The sequence below is a fragment of the Mus caroli genome, unplaced genomic scaffold (genome assembly GCF_978045245.1).
Source record: "Mus caroli unplaced genomic scaffold, Mus_caroli_1 scaffold_1, whole genome shotgun sequence".
In the NCBI taxonomy this organism is placed as follows: domain Eukaryota; kingdom Metazoa; phylum Chordata; class Mammalia; order Rodentia; family Muridae; genus Mus; species Mus caroli.
In genome coordinates, this window is record NW_028227256.1 from 2,285,315 (window position 1) to 2,310,084 (window position 24,770).

The 24,770-nt window shown below is 39.6% G+C and overlaps 1 protein-coding gene across 3 annotated transcripts in view; it reads left to right on the forward strand.

Moving 5' to 3' along the window:
• Positions 1-14,212, forward strand: part of Atp6v1h (ATPase H+ transporting V1 subunit H) — a 74,044-nt gene extending 59,832 nt beyond the window's left edge. For all 3 annotated transcript variants that reach the window (XM_021176841.3, XM_021176995.3, XM_021176920.3), the window contains 2 exons: positions 2,060-2,173; positions 13,869-14,212. In XM_021176841.3, the coding sequence (XP_021032500.1) occupies positions 2,060-2,173; positions 13,869-13,929 (175 nt within the window). In that variant the 3' untranslated portion in view covers positions 13,930-14,212. The remainder of the gene's footprint in view (positions 1-2,059; positions 2,174-13,868) is intronic.
• Positions 14,213-24,770: the final 10,558 nt, after the last annotated feature.

The following is a 24,770-nucleotide window of genomic DNA, read 5'->3' on the forward strand; positions in this document are numbered from 1 at the left end:
CCATTCGGTATTCCTCAGTTGAGAATTCTTTGTTTAGCTTTGTGGAAACTGGTCATATCATAGCTCATGCTTTGTCATTTTCTTTTACTTTAATTTTTTTGTTAAACTGACATTTGCTTGGGTTCTGATCTTTCATTGTTATGAAAACAGAATGAACTGTTGTACAATTTGATTACTTTGTGCCATCCTCTGAAATAGACAAAAGGAGATAAAGTGTATATTTATGAGGTTTAAAAACATTATTATGGTGCAGATGAGTTCAGACTTCCAGCTACTAGTATGTGAGAATTTCATTTTCATGATCTACCAGCAGCATCAGAAAGTGTTACTGTTTCTTTTTACTCTTGTAAGAAAGAAAACATAGCATCCTATATCTTTGACTTATATTTTGGTTATTTAACATAGGTTAGGAATCCACTTTTACATTTAAAATAAACACTGTTAAAGCTTGCTGTTTGCAATATGTCAAATGTTACAATTATTATATTAAATTAGACATACATTAAATTACCTTTTATGCTTTGTATCATACATTAGTGAATAATAATGAAATATGTTAAGGGATGGGTATTCTCTTGAGTGTTGGTTTTGACCTGAGCATTGCTTCATGGAGCTCTTCATAGAATCCTACATGAAGTGCTTTCTTCTACTTTGGCAGTTAGCACAGTGCCTCATGCTCATTATGCTTATAATTATATATGTAATATGACAGTTCTTTGAAGTATATTGCTGATTTTCATTGTTCATGGATTCCAAACTAGTGAATTTCCTTACTTGGTAAAATTACATCATTTTATGGCTCATATAAATATGCCACTTCTGCAGTCATTCATGAACATGGGTAGAGCCATGGAAAACATTGAGTCCCTGATGGACACATTGCTAGCTGAGGCAGAACAAGGCTGAGTTCTGCTTTCTTGTGTTCTCCCTTCTTCTATAAACAAAAGCTGTTTACATGGTCTGTTTGTTGCTCCATGCTTGCATCTTTTGTCTCCTTTGTTTTTGTTTTTGTTTTTTTTTTTTGTTTGTTTGTTTTATTTTGAGACAGGGTTTCTCTGTATAGTTCTGACTGTCCTGGAACTCACTCTGTAGACCAGGCTGGCCTTGAAGTCAGAAATCCGCCTGCCTGATTAAAGGTGTGTGCCACCATGCCCAGCTTTTTTTTTTTTTTTTTTTTTTTTTAATTTTGCTGTTTAAAATGGCTTGTGAGTATGGTGTTAAAGTGCTGTGTATGTTTCCAAGTTTAAGAGGCTATGACACTTGGAGAAAAGCATGTATCAGATAAGCTGCTTTCAGGCCAGAGTAATAGTACTTCCAGTTGGTTATGAGCTCAGGGCGCAGAGCAAGGCCACAGGACAGGGATATAAGGCCTTTTTCTCTGAAGCTGAATAGGACCTCAAAATATGTGATAAGGCAGTGTTAGGATTTTGGTACCTTTGTTAATGAGCAGACTCACAGAACTTTAAATGGGGAAAATTATATTAAAAGTTTTGCAAAGATTGCTTTGATGACAGGGTGGAGAGTGGATTGAGCAGGAACAGCCCCTACCATTATTAGCCAAGCAGCAGGGCTTGCCACACTAAAGAGCATGGGCTGTGTATCATTTGATCATTACCAATGGTGCTGTCATGGATTTATACATGCTCTCTGTATTTGGCAATTACCGAAAGTTACCTGTTTAATGTGATATATGTAACATTTCAAATTACAGTGGCACTCAGTGTTTGTATTGTATTTTACCTTTCCATTCAGGACTGGAGGCAGAGAGAGCATGGTGGGAATGACACAAGTTTCTTGACACCTTAATCCTGCTCCTCATCCACATTTCCTGTCTTTCCCAAATAGTTTCATCAGCTGTGGATTCATGAACCTGTGTAGTCCATTCTCATTCAACCACTACGGTCTAATTCATTGAGAGTGATGTAAGATGGGATGCTAGCTTACTTCAGTTAGTTTTAATGTTTGTTTTAGAAATCCTTTGGGCAGTTAGTATTTGGACTTTACACTTGTAACCTGTATCAAAGAATGACATCATCACCAAGTCTTTTCTGTTCTGTAGGGTTATTGAGCAGCTTGGTGGAAAGCAGTTGGTGATGAACCACATGCACCATGAAGACCAGCAGGTTCGCTACAATGCTCTTCTGGCTGTGCAGAAGCTCATGGTGCACAACTGGTATGTCTTGGTGTCTATCTCACCTGCACATTGCTCTGTGAACTTTCACATACTTATCCTACAAGCTCTTATGGAAATAAATACCTCAGTGACTTATCAGTGATTTTATAAAAAAAAGTCTATGCACATACTGCTAGTATAGAGCAAAGACTTAATTTTGAAGAGATGAGCTGCATTAATAGTCTTATGAAAGGTACAGATTTTTGATACCAAAAATTACTTCAGCTGTAACTGAAAAGACCCTTGTGACAAAACAAATGCGGATTCCTTGGAATTGTGTGGGCACAACTGGACAGCAGATGCCTCTCCAGATGTTTAAAGTGTAAAGTTAACTAGACTGTATTGTACCAGTTCATAGAAAGACACTGGAAGCTTGTTAATTTATTCAAATTCCATGGTCATGCTTCATTAATGACAATGGTTTGCTTTTGAAGTAAGCAGAGTCATATTTTTTCCTGTCCTTTTATTTTTTTAAATTCACATTATTGATCTCTAAAGAGTGAACACAATGGTGAACCCTTGGTGCACTATATAGAAAAAGTAATGATTCCCTTTTGGAACAGCTAGTTTCAGCTGTGGGTTGGTGGTTCAGCACTTGGAACACATCACATGGTTGTACTATACTGAAGAGTGTTCTAGCTTGAGGCTATTTTTGTTAAAGTACAAGGAATAAATATAAATTGTTTATAACTGACAGAAATGTCATCAGTATTTTCAAAGGAAAGAATAATGGTACATTAGAATGGTTCAGTCAAATACAGTACAGAATAATATCTAGTTGTGCTGCTGTTACTTTGTATGTGAAATGTTACAGTCCTGCCAGTAAGCAGTTTTCCCATAAACACTCACATTATCCATGCTTACAACAGTGTCTTTTTGAGTGTTTACCTTGTTTCTGTTAAGTGCTGGACTGAAAATAGACTAGAAGTGGGTGCAAGTTTACATAGGTACATTATACAGGCTTCTCTGATAGGTCAAAACAGTTATGCTGAGGTGACAGTGGTAAGGAGCCAGCTATGCAGCCTCTTTATTGGGGTTAATTACTAATTCAGGTGTGAGGGATGAGACAGAAAATACAGGAAGCAGAAATGAGCATCACTTGTTTAAAGCAATGCATGGAGAAAGGTTTTAGTACCTTTATGGTACTGAGATGTTGCAAGGAGATACTGGGTGCTGGAAATACTCTTCACGGCACAGACAGCTCCCAAAGTGGAAAACTGTGGTGCTCTATGTTTTTATTAAGACTGAGGAAATAACTTGAAGGTACAGAGTAAGCACCAGTGAGGGAGCCTACATTTAGGGGTGCAACTGCAGGGTGTTTTTTATTGTATGCTGTTGTATGAGGCTTAGATGAATTTAAAGCGATTGAAAAGGGTTTTGTTGTTGTTTGAAGATTTATTCATCTTTACTTTATGTGTATGAGTGTTTTGTCTGTGTAAATATGTGTATGCAGAGGCTAGAAGAGGATGTTAAAGGAAATTGGAGCTTCAGAAGGTTGTGAGCTGCTATGTGGGTTCTGGGAACTCAGCCTAGGTCCTCTGGATTTCAACAATCCTCTCAAACAATATGGTCAAATCTGTTATAGTGGTACCCCACTCTGATACCAATTTTTGTTTTAGTTGGTTTTTCTATTGCTGTGATAAATCCCATGACTAAAAGCAACTTTGGGAAAAATAGTTTATTTTATCTTATAAATCTCACGTCATTCATATTCCATGATTGAGGGAAGTCAAGGAAGGAATCTGAAGGCAAGAACTAACCCAGAGGCCATGAGGAAGGCTGCTTACTGGCTTGTTCTCTGTGACTTGCTGCTTTCTTACACAAGTCAGGACTACCTGTCCAAGGGAGGTATCACCCACATTGGGCTGGGCCCTCCCATATCAATAATTACTCAAGAAAATTCCCCTACAGACTTGTTAGTCTTATGGAGGCACTTTCTCAGTTGAGGTTCCTCTTCTCAGATAAATCTGGTTTGTGCCAAGTTGGCAAACCAACTAGGACAGTATTGCATAGGAAGAGCAGTGAACTTGAAATTTGGAGTAAAACCAGTACCGTGGTATTAGAGAAGCAAAAGAAAAAGTATATTTGGTGAAAGACTTTGAGGTGAGCAATGTTAAAACAAAGCTGAGGAGACATGAAAGGAGGTCCATGGAAGCATAACTGCTACTGGTGACCTAGACCAGGGCCCTTGGCAACCATGATTGTAGCATGTTGGAGATGGTATCAAAGTCAAGTCAAACCATTCATGGTGGTTTGACTATGGTGGCCCAGGGAGTGGCACTATTGGAGTGGCACTATTAGGTGTGGCCGTGTTAGAGGAAGTGTGTTATTGTGGCCGTAGGTATTAAGATCTTCATCTTAGATCTCTGGAAGCCAGTCTTCCACCAGCTGCCTTCAGATGAAGGTGTAGAACTCTTAGCTTCTCCTAAACCATGCCTGCTTGGATGCTGCCATGCTTCTGCCTTGATGATAATGGACTGAACCTCTGAACCTGTAAGCCAGCCCCAATTAAATGCTGTCTTTATAATACTTGTCTTGGTCATGGCGTCTTGTCACAGCAGTAAAATTCTAAAAGTTGATGCCAGGAGTCGGGTATTGATGTGATAAGCCTGACCATGTATATGGATTTTGGGATTTTGGATTTGGAAAGCCTTGGAATGTTATAAGTGAGGCTTAATAGCCATCTTAGTAGGATTATGGAAGACTTTGTTTCTGGGGGTGATTTGAACTAAGGAAGCCTGGCTCTAGAGGTTTCAGAGGAGAATAATTTTAATATATGGCAGAGAGACTGATCTAAGGTGAAGAGACTCAGATTAATTGCACTGACAAAGGAAGTTTTAGAAATGCTCAGCAGAGTCTTTGTTCTTTGGTTATGTTGTATGAAGAGCATTCTAATGAAAACCAAGCTGAGAAAGGAAAAATACAAAATATATGGTTCAATTACTAAAAGGTCACCAGTAAGTAGAATCTCCTTAACCCTATGTTCAAGGAGATAACAGATCCAGGGAGTGGTGAACTTGGGGCAAGATTTCACCAAGCTAAGTTTAGGTCCCAGCATGATAGTATAAACATTTAATCCCAGGAGACAAAGCCAAGCAGATCGCTGAGTTCAAGGCTGGCAGGGGACAGAGCAAATCCAGGTGTGGTGGTATACACCTTTAATCTCATAAGAGAGAGCCATGTAGATTTCTCAGTTCAAAGTCAATCTACAGAGCAAGTTCCAGGACAGCCAAGCTTAGGCAGTGAGAGAGTTGGAAAACAGAAAGCTGATAATAGAATAAAGGGGGGGGGGGGGGGCATCTTCTAGGCCCAGAAGCAGGAGAACTTGGCAGCTTTGGCCATGTGGCTCTGGCTTTAGAGTTCAGAGTAGAAAGGACTATTGGAACAATTGATGCTGATTAGCTGGAGCTAAGAAATTAGCAGTGATTTAAAAGACAGACCAGCATCACTGAGGTGAAATCTGAGAAGTGCTTTCTTAGAGCACAAAGAAGCTGTGTTCCAGAGATAGCTAAGGTTGTACCTTGTGCTGCAGTTGGAATTAGTAATGTGTAAGAATCACTGAGGTGATACTGATTTATGAAGATATGAAGGAGTCATGGAGAGTAGCTGACACGTGGCACTATGAGAGGCCATTGATGAAGGTATAGCCTCTGTTGACTGCCCAGGACAGAAAGGATCATGTAAAAAAGGTTAGGCTTGGCACCATGAAGAGAGCCTGAGAGGCTATTGTTGAAGCCTAGTTGCAGCAAAACACCCCAGCATATTGGAGATGCTAGTACCATGGGATGATTACGGAGAACTGCAGCAGCAGTGGAGTGGATCAACCAGAGCCTAAAGTGCTACAAAGGGCAGAGCTGGAGATGTGATCCTAGCCTTTTGGAAGAGCCCAGAAGATCATGTGTGGATCCTAGATATTGGACCAAGAAGGTGTAACTTGGGGCCTTGGAGACCCCAAGATGTTCGATATGCCAAAGCCATGGGATATCTGCTGACAAGAGATGGTAACGGGGAATGGAACCATCCCTAGAGAAAAAAAGTTTGTTGCAGTCAACAAATGAAAAAGGAGTTGGAGATCTGAAGATAACTTTGACATCAGATATGGAGCTGCAGAGTTTTGAGTTTGCCCAATTGATTTCCTGTCTTGCTTTGGGGATTATAGCTAAGTGATTGAATGAATCTGTAGATGAAGATATTGGATGATTCTGTAGATGAAGATGTAGAACTCTTAGCTCTTCCTGCACCATGACTACCTAGACACTGCCATACTCCTATCTTGATGATAATGGACCCTAACGCTAACCCTAATCCTAACCCTCTGAACCTGCAAGCCAGCTTCAATTAAATGTTATTCTTACAAGACTTGCCTTGGTCATGGTGTCTGTTCACCTAAATCCTAAGACAGTAGCTCTTCATAAGAGATTCATGGAGGTAGAGATGGGAGAGTTCTGCTGAATTTGTGTTATCATTTGTTTTAAGATAGAGATTTAAATGTTGCAGAAGTGATTTAGAATAGGAGAAATGAGAGAGTTCAAGACTAGGCAATAAATAAAATGAAAGCCCAGATGTGGCAGTGGGATTCCTAACAGGAAGGGAAATAAGTTGGGGATTCTCTACCAGTAAATGAGCAGTTTCTTTCCCAGTTATTTTAATATATGGTATATCTGTCTAGAGTAATTTTTAGAAAATATTTATTAAAATGTAGTCATAAAGTGAGGTTGGGTAGATAGACTGTCTAGTTCATACCAAATCTGCTTTTTTCATAACTAAACATTTTAACTTTTTGTGTTCAAACTTGCAATTTGAGATCAAAAGTGTACACCACAATGCCTGACCTAACTTGAACAAGATGGATTCTTATTTCTTTCTCACACAAAAAACTGTGGGCTGGGCAGTCCAGAATTAGAAGTACTCAGGGGAAGAATGCTTTTGTATTCTTCTACACGCAGTGCAAGTTTTGTTGTTGTTGTTGTTGCTTTTGTTTTTTTCATCTCTTTTCTGTTTTCTATTACAACCCCTCACACTCTTCCTCAAAGCATCTCTGTGTCTTCTTTAGGACACTTTTCTAATATCATGACCTACATGTTTACACAAACGGAAAGTTAGGATCCACATGTGAGGGAGCACATGTAGGATTTATCTTTCTCAGTGTAGATTACTTTATATAGTAATTTCCAGATGCATCTGGTTTTTTGAAAATTTTAGTTTTCTTTACTTTCTGATAAATAAAAAGATTATTGTTTATATGTACCACATTTCAGTTATCCATCTCATTACTATCGTGAATAGAGCAGCCATAATCTCTGGTAGGAAATGGAAAATTTTGAATATATGCTCAGGAGTAGTATGATTACACACAGTAGTTGTTTTTGAGAAGCTTCCAAAGTGAGTTCTGTAGTGGTTATGCCTGTTTTATACTCTTACCAACTAATGGGGGTTTTCTTTTCCTCCATTCTCACTAGCATTTGTCTTTTTTTTCCCCCTGATGAAAGTCTTTGTACTTGGGATAATGTAGACTCTTAGAGTAGTTTTAATTTGCATTTTCTTTATGGCTGTAAGAATATAGACCACTTAAAAAATATGAATTGTTCATTTGTATGTTGGTTTTGTATCTTGCAGTTTTACTGAAAATGTTTATCATGTAGAAATGTTTTCTGGTGAAATCTATAAGACCTTGCTTAAGCAGTACCATGTCATCTGCAAATAAGGATGATTTGACTTCATCTTTTCCTGTGTATCCTTTCTATATTTTCCACTTGTCTTATTGCTATAGATAAGACTACAATCACTATAGGAATGGGGGGGGGGGTCCGATAGACATCCTTGCCATGTTCCAGATTATAAAAGAAGTGCTTTCATGTTTTCTGTCTATCTGTCTGTCAATCTGTCTGTCAGCCTGTCTGTCTGTCTGTCTATCTATCTATCTATCTATCTATCTATCTATCTATCTATCTAGTGTCTATTGGTAGTAAGATGGTCATATATAGGCTTGATTATGTTGAAGTATGTTCTATCCTAATTTATTTTGAGGGAGGTACGTGTGCATGCACGCATGTTGGAAGCCAGAATAGGTTATCCACATCCTCTAAAACTAAAGTTACAGAAGGTTATTAGATGCATGATCGTGATTGCTGGGAAACCAACTTGGGTCCTCTAGAACAACAGCAATTGTTCCTAACCACTGAACCATCCTAAAGCTCTTTTTGCACTTTTTTTTAAATGACCTTTATCATGAAGGGTAGTACTAGTTTAATACAATGAGTTCAGTGATACTCCTCTTTCTAATTTGTGGAACAGTGTCTTAATTATTGTTTTAGTACTGTGAAGAGATACTATGAGTAAGATAACTCTTATAAAGGAAAACATTTAATTAGGGCTGGCTTACACTTCCAGAGGTTTAGTCCATTATCATCATGGTAGGAAGCATGACAGCGTCCAGGCAAACATGGTGCTAGAGAAGGAGCTAAGAGTTCCTGTAGGCTTAGATTTTTCAAAATCTACTTTTTTTTTTTTTTTTTTTTCGAGACAGGGTTTCTCTGTATAGCCCTGGCTGTCCTGGAACTCACTTTGTAGACCAGGCTGGCCTCGAACTCAGAAATCCACCTGCCTCTGCCTCCCCGAGTGCTGGGATTAAAGGCGTGCACCACCATGCCCGGCTCTACTTTTAACAAGGGTTCTTAAATGCTTTAACATCCCTTCTAGCCTACCACCCACCAGAGGTAGCAGAAAAGAAAGATTATTAGGATATGGGGGGAACTGTACCTGCTTAGAAATAGTTCTTTGAAGCAAATCCAATCTGCATTGTTAGGATATCAGCAGTGGCAGCTTGGTCCAGAAGAAGCCATGAGACTCTGTTATATGTTGTTTAGAAGTAAATACTTGGGACCAATTTTAATCTCAAATTTTTAGGATAGCAAACAAGAATCAGCAGTGGTGGTATGCCAGGCCTCCGCTGAATCTGAAACGGTCACCAGGAGTGACCAGGAATAGCTGGGATGACAGGAGAAGTTCAGAGAAGATGAGAACTTGAGACAAATGAAGCATTACAAAGCTAGCTTTGCAAGCCAGAGGTTACTGTCTATTGAGTCCTATTTATAAGCCCTGAGAACATCATGTGTCCTTCCATGGGTCTTGCTTTAGCAATACACCACATGAGTCTGTTCTCACATGGTGGCTTACAACCATCTGTAACTTCAGTTCCAGGGGAACCAACATTCTCTTCTTTTTAGACAGAAGAGAACATTTTATTAACATTTATTTCTGCTTCATTCTCCAAACAGGATAGGTAAATGGTGAGAAGTATAATTACTGTTCACTTATAGTGAAAATTTCATTTCCCTGGCATTAATTTGCATAGGTCAGGTTACGAGTATTTCCAATTATATAGGAGAAATTAGTGTGGTCAGAATTGCCAGAGTAGGGCTGGAGAGATGGCTGAGCAGGTTAAAAATACATTCTGCTCTGAGCGAGAACACAAGTTCAGTTTCTAATGCCTATGTTGGGTACACATACTCGAAATTAAAAATAAAAATATAAATTATATTTTAAAATATGTCTTGTGCAGGAAACCACAGCTGCTGTAGTTGTATGCAGATGCCCTATTATCTTCAGAACTCCAGAAGACACTGTTTCTCGCTAGCCAACATTGTAGCATTGTGGTGGGAGTAGGATGGGGGTGGGGCTTGTTATGAACCTCCACCCCATCTGAGGAAGCATGGACAGTTGATGGGTTCTGGAGAGTTGGGATCTTTTAAGGGTATGGACCCTAGTAGGTAAACCACCATATGGTTGGATAGACCCCACCTGGGGAGTATATGGGCAGTACAATTTGGACTCAATAGATTATTGATGAAAAGATAACAGGAAGTTGAGGTAGTAGGGAGATAGAGGTAGGTCTGGGTGGAGGAGGTGTGAAAGGATGAATATAATCAAAATATATTGTATGAAATTCTCAAAAACTAAAAGTATTTAAAAATATTGAATTCATTTAAAAAGCTATCAGTATATTCAAGTTGTTTTTACTTTTTAAAAAAAGAACAGTGCTCCTGTAAACAAATAAATATGCTTTAATTATGACAGAGGGATTTTTGTTGTGAATGTTCACATGACCTGAGCCTCTTGAAGGTCAAAAAGTTGAAGCCCAATACCTCATTTCTAAACATAGTCTTGTAGGAATGAAAGAACAGTTTCTAGTATTTCTTAGTCTGTTGTGAAGTCTTATGGAGCATATGGTATGTTGTATCTGTTTCCTCTGGGTTGGGCATGACCCTTGTATTCTTGAATTAGAGTAGCTATGGACACCTGCAAGAGACCCTCACTTGATTAGGCCTATTAACATTCCCTTGTTGTAGATGGGCCTGGTGCTGTTTGTACTTTGATGCTAATTCCACTTTCCTGGGAGGGGTTTCAGACAAGGAGTGAGTCAGGTGACTTCTTGTGAACCAATCCCCTTAATGAATAAAGGAGCCAATCACTGGGTGAGTCGGAGGGACTTCCGTTTTTTTGAGAGGGTAAGAGAGGAGGAGGCAAGAGGAGAGAGGGGTCCTTTTGGATGGGGGTAGCATGAGCACAAGATGTAGCTACAGGTGTCTCCTAGTTTCAGTAGTGGATCTGTCAGGATTCGCCAACAGAGGATTTAGATTTAATAAGGCTTTCAAGTTAGGATTTTAGTTGTTGCGCCCAACGATTGAGATACCATCAATTTCTGAACTCAGTTTGTGTTGCGTTTTCCTTCACATGTCAGTGGCTTGTCTGGGTTTGCAAGGGAAAGAAAAGGTAAGGTGGCAAAGCTTGGGTTTGCCTGAGATGCGCCACAAAGGCTGTGGGGAATTTGAAGCATGAGGTTGGCTGGTAACGACCCACCAATGGGAATTTAGTGAGCTGGGTGGACATCTTTCAGAAGCTCTGGACCAGAGAGTCTCCACAAGATAAAAACAGGTCGGCCATTGCCCTCCAGTGCAAGGCTGGCCAGGCCACTGGGGCAGAGGCACAAATGCAGGAACATGCTGGTTCTTTTTATTATTTACCACAACATTCCCTTGTGCAGGGTAGGATATTGGGTATGGCTCAGGAGGCTTAGAGGCCTTTATGAGATCCTCCCAAGGCCTTTAGATCTGTACATGTCCTAATCCTTCCCCAAGTCCTAAACAACAAACTCAGAAGATAGGAGAGGAAGCATCACTGGTTGTCAGTCTTCCTTTTTTTCTTGAGACAAGTTCTCATTGTGTAGCATTGGTGGGCATGGGATTTACTATGTAGACTAGGCTTGCCTCAAACTCTTAGAAATCTCTGCTTCCCAAGAGCTGGGATTAAAGGTAGGCATCACCATGCTCAGAGAGTTGATCTCTGTCAGACTCACAAGTCATGAACTGGGTGATTCCCAGTCAACTTGAATGTATGAAAAAATGAGAATTAGGAATGGAATGGCTTTCCTGATGACAGATGGTCACAGGAAAGAAGCAAAGAGGAAACTGTATGAACTTGTCAGATGTTAGAACAATTCACCTTTGCTGTACTTTAGTACTCTCTTAACATTGTTATAAACTAGCTGGGGTCCTTTACTCTCTCCACATGGGCATAGGGGGTAGGTGAGAACAAGCTCTTGTCACCCTTAGTTTCTGGCATCAGTTGGTGGCAACCAAAAATAGCTGTAAACAGCAACATGTGACACTGAATGTTACAGGTTTGAATTGGGCCGTGGGAACCATGGTGGTTTTAAACTCTTGTGCAGGCCAAGGAAGTGGGAGGCCCTAGCCCCTGACAACGACTAGTGTTTTAGCTCCTGGGCCATAGTCTGAAATACTTGACCTTTAATGCCCAGCAGCTCTCTAGAACTCTGCCAACTTCCAGGGTTTTTTCATTTTTTTGTCCATTACTCTTTTTAATAGTCTTTTGTTCTTTATTGTCAACTCTCGACCCCTTCTCTTGCCTTCTTTTTACTTCTGCTTTTCTTATTTATTTCTGCCATTGCTAGACAACTACCTGGCTATGTTACAGAATTTTCCAGCTACTTCTGCTGCTATAGCACCTTTCTTCCATATCATATCAAATCAGTTGCTAAGCTCACACCACTAAAGAGATCAAAAGGAGACAAAAGATCACTTGGAGAATTTTTGAACTTGTTGTACCACCAGTGTAGCTCAGGAAGGTATCACTCCCAAAGTGATCAAATAGCCACCTTATATAGGTAAAAAGAGTGTTTTGTATCAACCAGAGAAGACCTTTGAGCAAATAAATGAAAGGCAATTCACTTTTTGTGACATTGTCCTTTGTATATACCAATCACAAGAGACCCCCGCTGACCTGGATGGACCTGATTTTAGGACCATGTAGATTGCATTGACATTTGTGGTCATGAAGACCTCAGCATAAGCTCTTTCAAAGTCATTCCTGTGTTGCTGCCTTTATTTATATTAGTAGTACACAACTGCCTTTTGTTGGAAATAATAACCTCATATGTCCGAGTAGTTCCTCAGACCACAAGAATAATGCATGCTTTTAACATCCAAAGTCAATTTTAAGAACACTCAATTGGGGGCAAAAATGGTAATAAAGCACATTTTTGGTGACACCCAAAGATTGTTTCCTGGTGGTGCTCACCCAAGGAGTAGTTGAGTGGCCAATCGATGCAGTAGGAGGTGGGATAGATGTTTCTGATCCTGGGTATGCTGCTTCCTTGTCAGGCCATGTGCCTCACACAAAATGTCTACCTTAGTCCTTGCAGGAAGATGCACCCTCCAGTCTCAGAGTAATGTAGAGTAGGAAGGGGCTTGAGTGCAAACCTGATTCTTAACTAAAGCTCTTTTGTTTTTTTCCTGGAGAAAATGACAATTTAGAAGTCTTTAGAAATAGTTTCTTTTCCTTATTTGTTGATTGTAAATAAAAGTTTGGGCAATTCATGGGGTGGGAGAGGGGGCAGGAAGAGTAAAGAACATATCCATACCCTCTGTCTCAATGGTTCCTATATGTGATTTTAAGCTAAAGATATACATATTGTAGGTACATGTTTTATTTCTTTTCTCACATGTAACCTAAAATTTGTATTTGATTATGTAATACAAGCTGGTTTTGAACTCACAATCTTCTTGCCTTGCCTACTGAGTGCTGTGATTGTAGGACTGTACCTCTAACCTGCTGTCAGTTTATTTCTTGAAGGATCTAGACAGGTTGGAGACTATCACTTTAGTTCATTTACCCCCGTATGTAGAATGAGAAAACTCCTTAGCCTCTGTGATAGCTGTGCATGCAATACTGCGGTCTTTGTAGGCCACAAGAGTAGCTCCTGATAGAGTCCTGACTTTTGCTGTTATTGTCAGGGATTTATTTTTATTGCCTTGTGTTCGTCCCAGGCTATACATGTGTGTATTTTCTAACACTAAGAAATGTGTTTTCTATGGTATAAAGAAGCCCATTTGAATCATAAGTTGGTTGCTAAACTCAGACTGCAGATGTTAGAGTAAGTCCTTCATGTAAAGAGGGAAGTCAACCCTGCAAATGGCATTGCATGGAGACCTACCATCTCTGTGAACCAAGACTGGCTTGTGTGTGGAAATAGGTAGCATTCCTGCAGCACAGGAGCTTTTGAAAGTTGGAAATGTGTAGTTTCCAGGGGTTATTTTATTAATAAGATTTGAGTTTTGTCAGTGATTCTTTATATTGAAATACTAATTTGCCATGTTACCATGTTCTTGTTCTCTAGGGAATATCTTGGTAAACAACTACAGTCGGAGCAGCCTCAGACTGCTGCTGCTCGGAGCTGAGCTGACCTGTTCAGCCTTTCTGCACTTTCCATGGACCAGTGGAGTGAGAACCTCAGTCTTTAGGGTCAAAAGCAAATAGTTTTTAATTTAATGATTACTTCTTTTCTGTTGTATAGCTTTTCCCAATGGTAATTCCTGGGAGAATAAAAGTGTTTGCTTGTTAAACTGTATAAAAGTAGATGCTGTCTGTATTAGAGAAATATTACTGTTACTTATATTCTTTATGATTTTTGTATTTATTGTCCTCTGAAAATGAATATAATTAAAAGATTCTCACTCCAAACATGTTCTTAAATTTTGCTTATTCCTATTGTGGACTTTGAATAAACATCATTTATTTTAAATAAAAATTGGGAGAAGTGTTCCCAGGTGATGATGAGAAGTAAATGTTTTGAAATGACCACTTCTCTCTCCCTCATCTCCCTCCCCCTCCCCCTCCCCCTCCCCCTCCCCCTCCCCCTCCCCCTCCCTCTGGCTTTTGCTCTCACTCTGGCTTTTGCTCTCACTCTGGCTTTTGCTCTCTCACTCATATAGACACACACATATGCACACATATACATTCTACACCTTCAAGACATTTACATCACTTAATAACAGGTATGTCCTGAGAAATATATTTTTTGGGCAATTTAGTCACTTTGCAAACATTACAGAATATAGGTACATAAGCCTGCTCTTGATTTGGCCTCTTGATGCAGTGAAGACAGTAAAAGGTGGATGAGGCTGTTGCTGGCAAAATATTTGAGATTATTTCACAGTAAACTTTAGGAGTACACTTTAATATGGTAACAAAAAATAAGTAAATAGACACCATGGTTATTACCACTACCCACTGTAGTGTACTATACATAGTTCTGTATTGTATTCTTATACCATTTCGAGTCAGCACTTAACTCTCATTGTCAGCAGCGTCACACAGGTGAGCAAAGCCAAGTGCTCTAGTACCAGTATCTACAACAGCTGTGTTTAGAACATTTTGCACCATTGTGATTTTTATGGCATTATCATGGTATATGCAGTCTGTTATTCATGAATGACTATGAAATTAAAAAAATTTAAACCTTGAATAAACTTTTTTAGACTTTGTATATTTTATTTCTTTTAGACTTTAAAAAGATCTATTTTTTATGAAACTAAAATTTAATAATATAAAAAACATCACACTAAAGTTGGACAAGGCTAACTAAAAGAAGAAAAGAGCCCCCAAAAAGCACAAAACTCAGAGACCCATTTTTTCACGTACTTGGAACTCCCATAAAAACACTAAACTGAAAGCTATAATATATACACGAAGGACCTGGTGCAGACATGTGCAGGCCTTGTGCTGCTTTGGTCTCTATGAATTTATATGATCTGTACTCAGTTGGTTAGAAACCCTTGTTCTCCTGGTGTCATCCATCTCCTCTGACTCTTACACTCCTGCCTTCTCTTCCTCAGGGTTCTCTGAGCTCTGAGGGTAGGGATTTGATGGAGATATTCCATTTAGGGCTGAGTGTTCTCTTTCTCTCTTCATAATGTCTAGTTGTGATCTTTGTACTTATGCCCATTTGCTGCAGGAGGAAGCTTCACTGATGATGGCTGTATAAGGCACTGATACACAAGGATAGCTGAATAGAATCATTAGGAGTCATTTTAGCATGCTTTTTTATTTCAAAGACCAGTAGTATTTGGTTTTACCCTAGGTCTCTGGGCTATAGTTGGCACACAAGCAGTGTTGGGAATGAGTCCCATCTTGTGTGCCTTAAGCCAAATCAAATGGTTGATTACCCACAAGCTTTATGCAACCATAACCCTGGCATATTTTGTAGGCAGGACAGCATAGTAGATCAAAGCTATAGGCTTTAGCTGGGTTGGTGTATATGTTTTTCTTAGTAGCCTGCTGAGTACTTTCCCATATCAAAGACACTAGAACATAGGGGTGAAGGTTCTATGTAGGCATCAGATCGACTTCTTCATATTCAGTGAGTGTAGGCTTAAGCATTAGGGCCTTGCTATCAGTTTGTGGAAAACAAACTATTATCTTGACAACAGCCTGGGTTGTGTTTTGGTTTCCATGGTACCCTTTGGCCAACAACTAAATTGTATGTAACCCAGTCCTGGTATTGAAAGTTTTCTTTTGTGATAAGAGACAGCCAGCTGGGATTCTATGTCTCCTGAATTTTTGAAGATTTTTCATTAGAATCACTGCCCTCAGTTTCCATACCACCCTTGAAATACCCCTCAGTTCCAGCTGTTCTCCCACATTTCCTCTCCCCTCCACACCAGATCCTCCAGTTCTCCCAGTTTCCTCTGCTCCCAGTCTACCCATAAACTGTTTTCCCCTTGTAGGGAGGTATATAATTTGTTCCAGTACCTTCCTCTGTACCTAAACTCTTTGGGTCTTGTTTGGTTATCATTTGCTTTCTGGGTAATGTGAGTATATACCATATCTTTGTGGGTCCGGGTCTTGGGATGTTCTGTTTTTTCTAGTTCTCCCTGTTTGTCTGCAAATTCCATACCATTTTTTTTTAAAAAACAGCTGATTGTGAAAATACTTAATACAATATTGTTTAATACTTGATTGTGTAAATGTACCACACTGCTTTTTTATTCTGTTGAGGGATAACTACTTGTTTCCAATTTCTGTCTATTATGAATAGAGTAGCAAAGAACATGGTTGAGCAAGTGTCCTTGTAGGATGGAGCATCCTTTAGATATATGTCCAAGAGTAGTATAGCTAGATCGTGAGGTAGATTGAATTCTAACTTTCTTATCAGCTATACTGATTTCCATAGAGGCTATATAGGTTTTTACTCCTACAAACAAAAAAGCAGTGTTCTCCTTATTCCACATCTTTGCCAGTATGAGCTGTCTGGCACTTGTGTTATTGGCCTTAGGCACTCTGACAGGTGTAAGATGAAACCTCAAAGTAGTTTTGACTTTCATTTCTCTGATGGCTAAGAAACATAAATGTTTCTCAGCCATTTGAGTTTCCTTCATAGAGAATTCTGCTTAAGTCTGTACCCCACTTTTTAAATGGATTTTTTCATTATTCAAGTTCTTTATATATTTTAGATATTAATTCACTATCAGATGTGGCATGGGTAAAAATCTTTTCCCATTTCTATAGGCTGCTGCTTTGTCCAAATGATAGTGTTTGTCTTAATTAGGGTTTTATTGCTATGAACAGACACCATGACCAAGGCAACTCTGATCAATGACATTTAATTGGGGCTGGATTACAAGTTCAGAGGTTCAGATCACTATTATTAAAGTGGGAGCATGACAGCATCCAGGCAGGCATGGTGTGGGAGGAACTGAGAATTCTATGTTTTATTCTGAAGACAAACAGGAAAAGACTGGTTCCTGAGTGGCTAGGTGAAGGGTCTCCAAGCCCACATCCACATTGACACTTCCTCCAACAAGGCCACACCTACTTCAACAAGGTAACACCTCCTAATAGTGTCACTTGCTAGACCAAACATATTCAAACCACCACTGTCTTTTGTTATACAGACACTTTTTAGTTTCATGAGGTCCCTTTTATCCTTTTATTATTATTTTAAAAAATATTTTATTAATCATTCCATTCATTTATATCTTAAATGATATCCTACTTCCCAGTTACCCCTCCACCAACCCGCATCCTACGTCTGCCCTTCTCCCTCATCCTTTGCCTGTTTGAGAGTGCTCCTCTACCCAACCACACTCCCCTGCCCCACTGCTTCAGCATCCCCCTATGCTGGGGCATCAAACCTCCCCGGGACCATGGGCCTCCCCTCTCATTGGTGCCAGGCTAGGCCATCCTCTGCTACATATGTATCTGGAGCCATGGACCCCTCCATGTACACTCCTTGGTTGATGGTCTAGACTCGGGGGGAACTGGGTGGCCAGGCCAGCCTATATTGTTCTTCCAGTGAGGTTGCAATCTCCCTCTGCTCCTCCAGTCCTTCCACCAGCTCCCCAAACAGGTTCCTTCAGTCTGATGGTTGGATCCAAGCATCCACATCTACACTGGTCAGTTGCTGGCAGGACCTCCCAAGGAACCTCCACACTAGGTTCCTGTCTGCAAGCACCTCTTGACCACTGCAACAGTGTTGGGTTTGGTGTCTGCAGACATGATGGATCCCCAGGTGGGGCAGTCCCCTGGTGGCCCTTCTGTCAGTTTCTGTTCATTTATTTATTTATTTATTTATTTATTTATTTATTTATTTATTTATTTATTTATTTTTTTGGTTGTCCCTGTTCTTCCTTTGGACAGGGACATGTCTAGGTTAAAACTTGGAGGTCGGTGAGTGGCCCCATCCCTTGACCAGGGGCCGTGCCTGTCCACTGGAGGTGTTCTCAACAGGTTTTATCTCCCCCTTCTCTGTGCATTTTGGCTAAAATCATCCCCATTGGGTTCTGGGAGCCTGACATTTCCCTGGTGTCTGGGACCCTCCAGTGGCTATCCCCAGTTCTTCATCTCCCCTGCTACATATTTTTTTTTTAATTTCTTGACCCTCTGTACCCCTCTCACATCGCCAGTTCCTGATACTGCCCCCCCCCCCGCTTATTTCCTCCTCCTTTCTCCCTCCCAGGTCCCCCTCTCCCTCCATCTTCCTGCCCGCCCCCGCTCCCCCCCCCCCCCATGCAGGACTGAAGCATCTACACCCTGGTCTTCCTGCCTTCTACACTCCAAAAGGTCTGTGGGTTGTTGTATCATGGGCTTTTGTGAGCTTTTGGGCTACTTTCCACTTATTAGTGAGTATGTACTATGTGTGTTCTTTTGTGTCTAAATTACCTCAGGATATTTTCTAGTTCCATCCAGTTTCCAGCGAGTTTCATGAAGTCATAGTTTTTAATCGCTGCATAGCACTCCATTGTGTATATGTACTACATTTTCTGTATCCATTCTTCTGTTGAGGGACATCTGGGTTATTTGCAGCTTCTCGCTGTTATTAATAAGGCTGCTCTGAACATAGTGGAGCATGTGTCCTTGTTATATGTTGGAGCATTTTTTGGGTATATACCCAGGAGTGTTATAGCTAGGTCTTTAGGTAGAACTATTTTCATTTTTCTCAGGAACTGCCAGACTGATTTACAAAGTGGTTTAACCAGCTTGCACTCCCACCAGCAATGGAGGAGTGTTCCTTTTTCCAATATCCTTGCCAACATCTGCTGTCACCTGTGGTTTTGATCTTAGCCATTATGATTGGTGCAAGGTGGAATCTCAGGATCATTTTGATTTGCATTTCCTTGATGACTAAGGATGTTCAACATTTCTTTAGGTGCTTCTCAGCTATTCAATATTCTTCAGTTAAGAATTCTCTATGTAGCTCTGTACTCCACTTTTTAATAGGATTATTTGGTTCTCTGGAGTCTACCTTTTTGAGTTCTTTGTATGTTTTGGATATTAGCCCACTATTAGATGTAGGGTTGGCGAATATCTTTTCCCAATCTATGGGTTGCTGTTTTGTCCTATTGACAGTGTCCTTTGTTTTATAGAAGCTTTTCAATTTTATGAAGTCCCATTTGTTGATTGTTGATCTTAAAGCATATGCCATTGGTGTTCTGTTCAGGAAATTTGCTTAGAGTTACCCACTAATATTTTATATTATTTGAGGTTATTGGAAAAGATGGGATTTGCCTGATTTCTACCTTAGTCCATTTGTCATTTGTAAACAGTGGGGGCAATTGTTTTTTTTTTTTTTTTTTGTGTGTGTGTGAGTTAATTTTATATCCAACCACTTTGCTGAAAATGTCTATAAGCTGTATTAGTTCCTCAGTGGAATTTTTAGGGTCATTTATGTATACTAACAATCGTCTGCAAATAAAGATACTTTGACTTTTTCTTTTTAATTTGTATTCCCTTGATTTTCTTCACTTAGTGCTCTAGTTAAGACATCAAGTACTATATTGAATAGATGTGGAGAAAGTGGACAACCTTGTCTTATTCTTGATCTTAGAGGAATTGCTTTGAGTTTTTTTTCTCCATTTAAATTGATGTTGGCTATGAGCTTGATGTAAACTGGCTTTATTATATTTAGCTATGTCCCTTATCTTTCTAATTTCTTTATGAATTTTATCATGAAGGGATTTGGTGATCACATGATTTTTATCATTTAGCTTTTATATATGGTAGATAACATTTATTGATTTTCATACATTTTACCATCCCTTCATCTCTGGAATGAAGCCTTCATATCTTTTTTATGTGTTCTTGGATTCAGGTTGCCAGTATTTTAGTGAGTATTTTTGCAATTATGTCATAAGGGAAATTGGTCTTTAATTCTTTTTTTTTAAATAATTTTTATTAGGTATTTTCCTCATTTACATTTCCAATGCCATCCCAAAAGTCCCCTATACCCTCCCCCACACTCCCCTACCCACCCACTCCCACTTTTTGGCCCTGGCGTTCCCCCGTACTGGGGCATATAAAGTTTGCAAGTCCAATGGGCCTCTCTTTCCAGTGATGGCCTAGTCAGCCTGATACATATGCAGCTACAGTCAAGAGCTCTGGGGTACTGGTTAGTTCATAATGTTGTTCCACCTATAGGGTTGCAGATCCCTTTAGCTCCTTGGGTACTTTCTCTAGCTCCTCCATTGGGGGCCCTGTGATCCATCCAATAGCTGACTGTGAGCATCCACTTCTGTGTTTGCTAGGCCCCGGCATAGTCTCACAAGAGACAGCTATATCTGAGTCCTTTCAGCAAAATCTTGCTAGTGTATGCAATGGTGTCAGCATTTGGAAGCTGATTATGAGATGGATCCCAGGATATGGCAGTCTTTAGATGGTCCATCCTTTGTCACAGGTCCAAACTTTGTCTCTGTAACTCCTTCCATGGGTGTTTTGTTCCCAATTCTAAGAAGGGGCACAGTGTCCACACTTTGGTTCTTCTTGAGTTTCATGCGTTTAGCAAATTGTATCTTATATCTTGGGTATCCTAAGTTTTTGGGCTAATATCCACTTATCAGTGAGTACATATTGTGTGAGTTCCTTTGTGATTGTGTTACCTCACTCAGGATGATGCCCTCCAGGTCCATCCATTTGCCTAGGATATTCATAAATTCATTCCTTTTAATAGCTGAGTAGTACTCCATTGTGTAAATGTACCACATTTTCTGTATCCATTCCTCTGTTAAGGGGCATCTGGGTTCTTTCCAGCTTCTGGCTATTATAAATAGGGCTGCTATGAACATAGTGGAGCATGTGTCCTTCTTACCGGTTGGGACATCTTCTGGATATATGCCCAGAAGAGGTATTGCTGGATCCTCCGGTAGTACTATGTCCAATTTTCTGAGGAACCGCCAGACTGATTATCAGAGTGGTTGTACAAGCTTGCAATCCCACCAACAATGGAGAAGTGTTCCTCTTTCTCCACATCCTCGCCAGCATCTGCTGTCACCTGAATTTTTGATCTTAGCCATTCTGACTGGTGTGAGGTGGAATCTCAGGGTTGTTTTGATTTGCATTTCCCTGATGATTAAGGATGTTGAACATTTTTTCAGGTGCTTCTCTGCCATTCGGTATTCCTCAGGTGAGAATTCTTTGTTCAGTTCTGAGCCCCATTTTTTAACGGGGTTATTTGATTTTCTGGAGTCCACCTTCTTGAGTTCTTTATATATATTGGATATTAGTCTCCTATGTGATTTAGGATAGGTAAAGATCCTTTCCCAATCTGTTGGTGGTCTTTTTGTCTTATTGACGGTGTCTTTTGCCTTGCAGAAGCTTTGCAACTTTATGAGGTCCCATTTATCGATTCTCGATCTTACAGCACAAGCCATTGCTGTTCTATTCAGGAATTTTTTCCCTGTACCCATATCTTCGAGGCTTTTCCCTACTTTCTCCTCTATAAGTTTCAGTGTCTCTGGTTTTATGTGGAGTTCCTTAATTCACTTAGATTTGACCTTAGTACAAGGAGATAGGAATGGATCAATTCGCATTCTTCTACATGATAACTGCCAGTTGTGCCAGCACCATTTGTTGAAAATGCTGTCTTTTTTCCACTGGATGGTTTTAGCTCCCTTGTCAAAGATCAAGTGACCATAGGTGTGTGGGTTCATCTCAGGGTCTTCAATTCTGTTTCATTGGTCTACTTGTCTGTCGCTATAACAGTACCATGCAGTTTTTTTTTTTTTTTTTTTTTTTTTTTGTTTTTAATCACAATTGCTCTGTAGTACAGCTTTAGGTCAGGCATGGTGATTCCACCAGAGGTCCTTTTATCTTTGAGAAGAGTTTTTGCTATCCTAGCTTTTTTGTTATTCCAGATGAATTTGCAGATTGCCCTTTCTAACTCGTTGAAGAATTGAGTTGGAATTTTGATGGGGATTTCATTTAATCTGTAGATTGCTTTTGGCAAGATAGCCATTTTTACAATGTTGATTCTGCCAATCCATGAGCATGGGAGATCTTTCCATCTTCTGAGATCTTTAATTTCTTTCTTCAGAGACTTTAAGTTCTTGTCATACAGATCTTTCACTTCCTTAGTTAGAGTCACGTCAAGGTATTTTATATTGTTTGTGACTATTGAGAAGGGTGTTGTTTCCCTAATTTCTTTCTCAGCCTGTTTATCCTTTGTGTACAGAAAGGCCATTGACTTGCTTGAGTTAATTTTATATCCAGCTACTTCATTGAAGCTGTTTATCAGGCTTAGGAGTTCTCTGGTGGAATTTTTAGGGTCACTTATATATACTATCATATCCTCTGCAAAAAGTGATATTTTGACTTCATCTTTTCCAATTTGTATCCCCTTGATCTCCTTTTGTTGTCTAATTGCTCTGGCTAGGACTTCAAGTACTATGTTGAATAGGTATGGAGAAAGTGGACAGCCTTGTCTAGTCCCTGATTTTAGAGGGATTGCTTCAAGCTTCTCACCATTTACTTTGATGTTGGCTACTGGTTTGCTGTAGATTGCTTTTATCATGTTTAGGTATGGGCCTTGAATTCCTGATCTTTCCAAGACTTTTATCATGAATGGGTGTTGGATCTTGTCAAATGCTTTCTCTGCATCTAACGAGATGATCATGTGGTTTTTGTCTTTGAGTTTGTTTATATAATGGATTATGTTGATGGATTTCCGTATTTTGAACCATCCTTGCATCCCTGGGATGAAACCTACTTGGTCAAGATGGATGATTGTTTTGATGTGGTCTTGGATTTGGTTAGCGAGAATTTTATTGAGGATTTTTACATCGATATTCATAAGGGAAATTGGTCTGAAGTTCTCTATCTTTGTTGGGTCTTTTTGTGGTTTAGGTATCAGAGTAATTGTGGCTTCATAGAATGAGTTGGGTAGAGTACCTTCAGTTTCTATTTTGTGGAATAGTTTGTGCAGAACTGGAATTAGATCTTCTTTGAAGGTCTGATAGAACTCTGCAGTAAATCCATCTGGTCCTGGGCCTTTTTTGGTTGGGAGACTATTAATGACTGCTTCTATTTCTTTAGGGGATATGGGACTGTTTAGATCAATAACCTGATCTTGATTTAACGTTCGTACCTGTTATCTGTCTAGAAATTTGTCCATTTCCTCCAGGTTCTCCAGTTTTGTTGAGTATAGCCTTTTCTAGAAGGATCTGATGGTGTTTTGGATTTCTTCAGGATCTGTTGTAATGTCTCCCTTTTCATTTCTGATTTCGTTAATTAGAATACTTTCCCTGTGCCCTCTAGTGAGTCTGGCTAAGGGTTTATCTATGTTGTTAATTTTCTCAAAGAACCAGCTCCTCGATTGGTTGATTCTTTGAATAGTTCTTCTTGTTTCCACTTGGTTGATTTCACCCCTGAGTTTGATTATTTCCTGCTGTCTACTCCTCTTGGGTGAATTTGCTTCCTTTTGTTCTAGAGCTTTTAGGTGTGTTGTCTAGCTGCTAATGTGTGCTCTCCCTAGTTTCTTTTTGGAGGCACTCAGAGCTATGAGTTTTACTCTTAGAAATGCTTTCATTGTGTCCCATAAGTTTGGGTATGTTGTGGCTTCATTTTCATTAAACTACAAAAAGTCCTTAATTTCTTTCTTTTTTCCTTCCTTGACCAAGGTATCATTGAGAAGAGTGTTGTTTAGTTTCCACGTGAGTGTAGGCTTTCTATTATTTATTTTGTTATTGAAGATCAGGCTTAGTCCATCGTGATCTGATAGGATACATGGGGCAATTTCAATATTTTTTAATATGTTGAGGCTTGTTTTGTGACCAATCATGTGGTCAATTTTGGAGAAGGTACCATGAGGTGCTGAGAAGAAGGTATATCCTTTTGTTTTAGGGTAAAATGTTCTGTAGATATCTGTAAGATCCATTTGTTTCATAACTTCTGTGAGTTTCACTGTGTCCCTGTTTAGTTTCTGTTTCCATGATCTGTCCATTGGTGAAAGTGGTGTGTTGAAATCTCCCACTATTATTGTGTGAGCTGCAATGTGTGCTTTGAGCTTTACTAAAGTATCTTTAATGAATGTGGCTGCCCTTGTGTTTGGAGCATAGATATTCAGATTTGAGAGTTCTTCTTGGAGGATTTTACCTTTGACGAGTATGAAGTGCCCTTCCTTGTCTTTTTTGATGACTTTGGGTTGGAAGTAAATTGATTCGATATTAGGATCGCTACTCCAGCTTGTTTCTTCCTACCATTTTCTTGGAAAATTGTTTTCCAGCCTTTCATTCTGAGGTAGTGTCTATCTTTGTTCTGAGATGAGCTTCCTGTAAGCAGCAAAGTGTTGGGTCCTCTTTGTGTAGCCAGTCTGTTAATCTATGTCTTTTTATTGGGGAATTGAGTCCATTGATATTAAGAGATATTAAGGAAAAGTAATTGTTGCTTCCTATTATTTTTGTTGTTGAAGTTGGCATTCTGTTCTTGTGGCTGTCTTCCTTTAGGTTTGTTGAGGGATTACCTTCTTGCT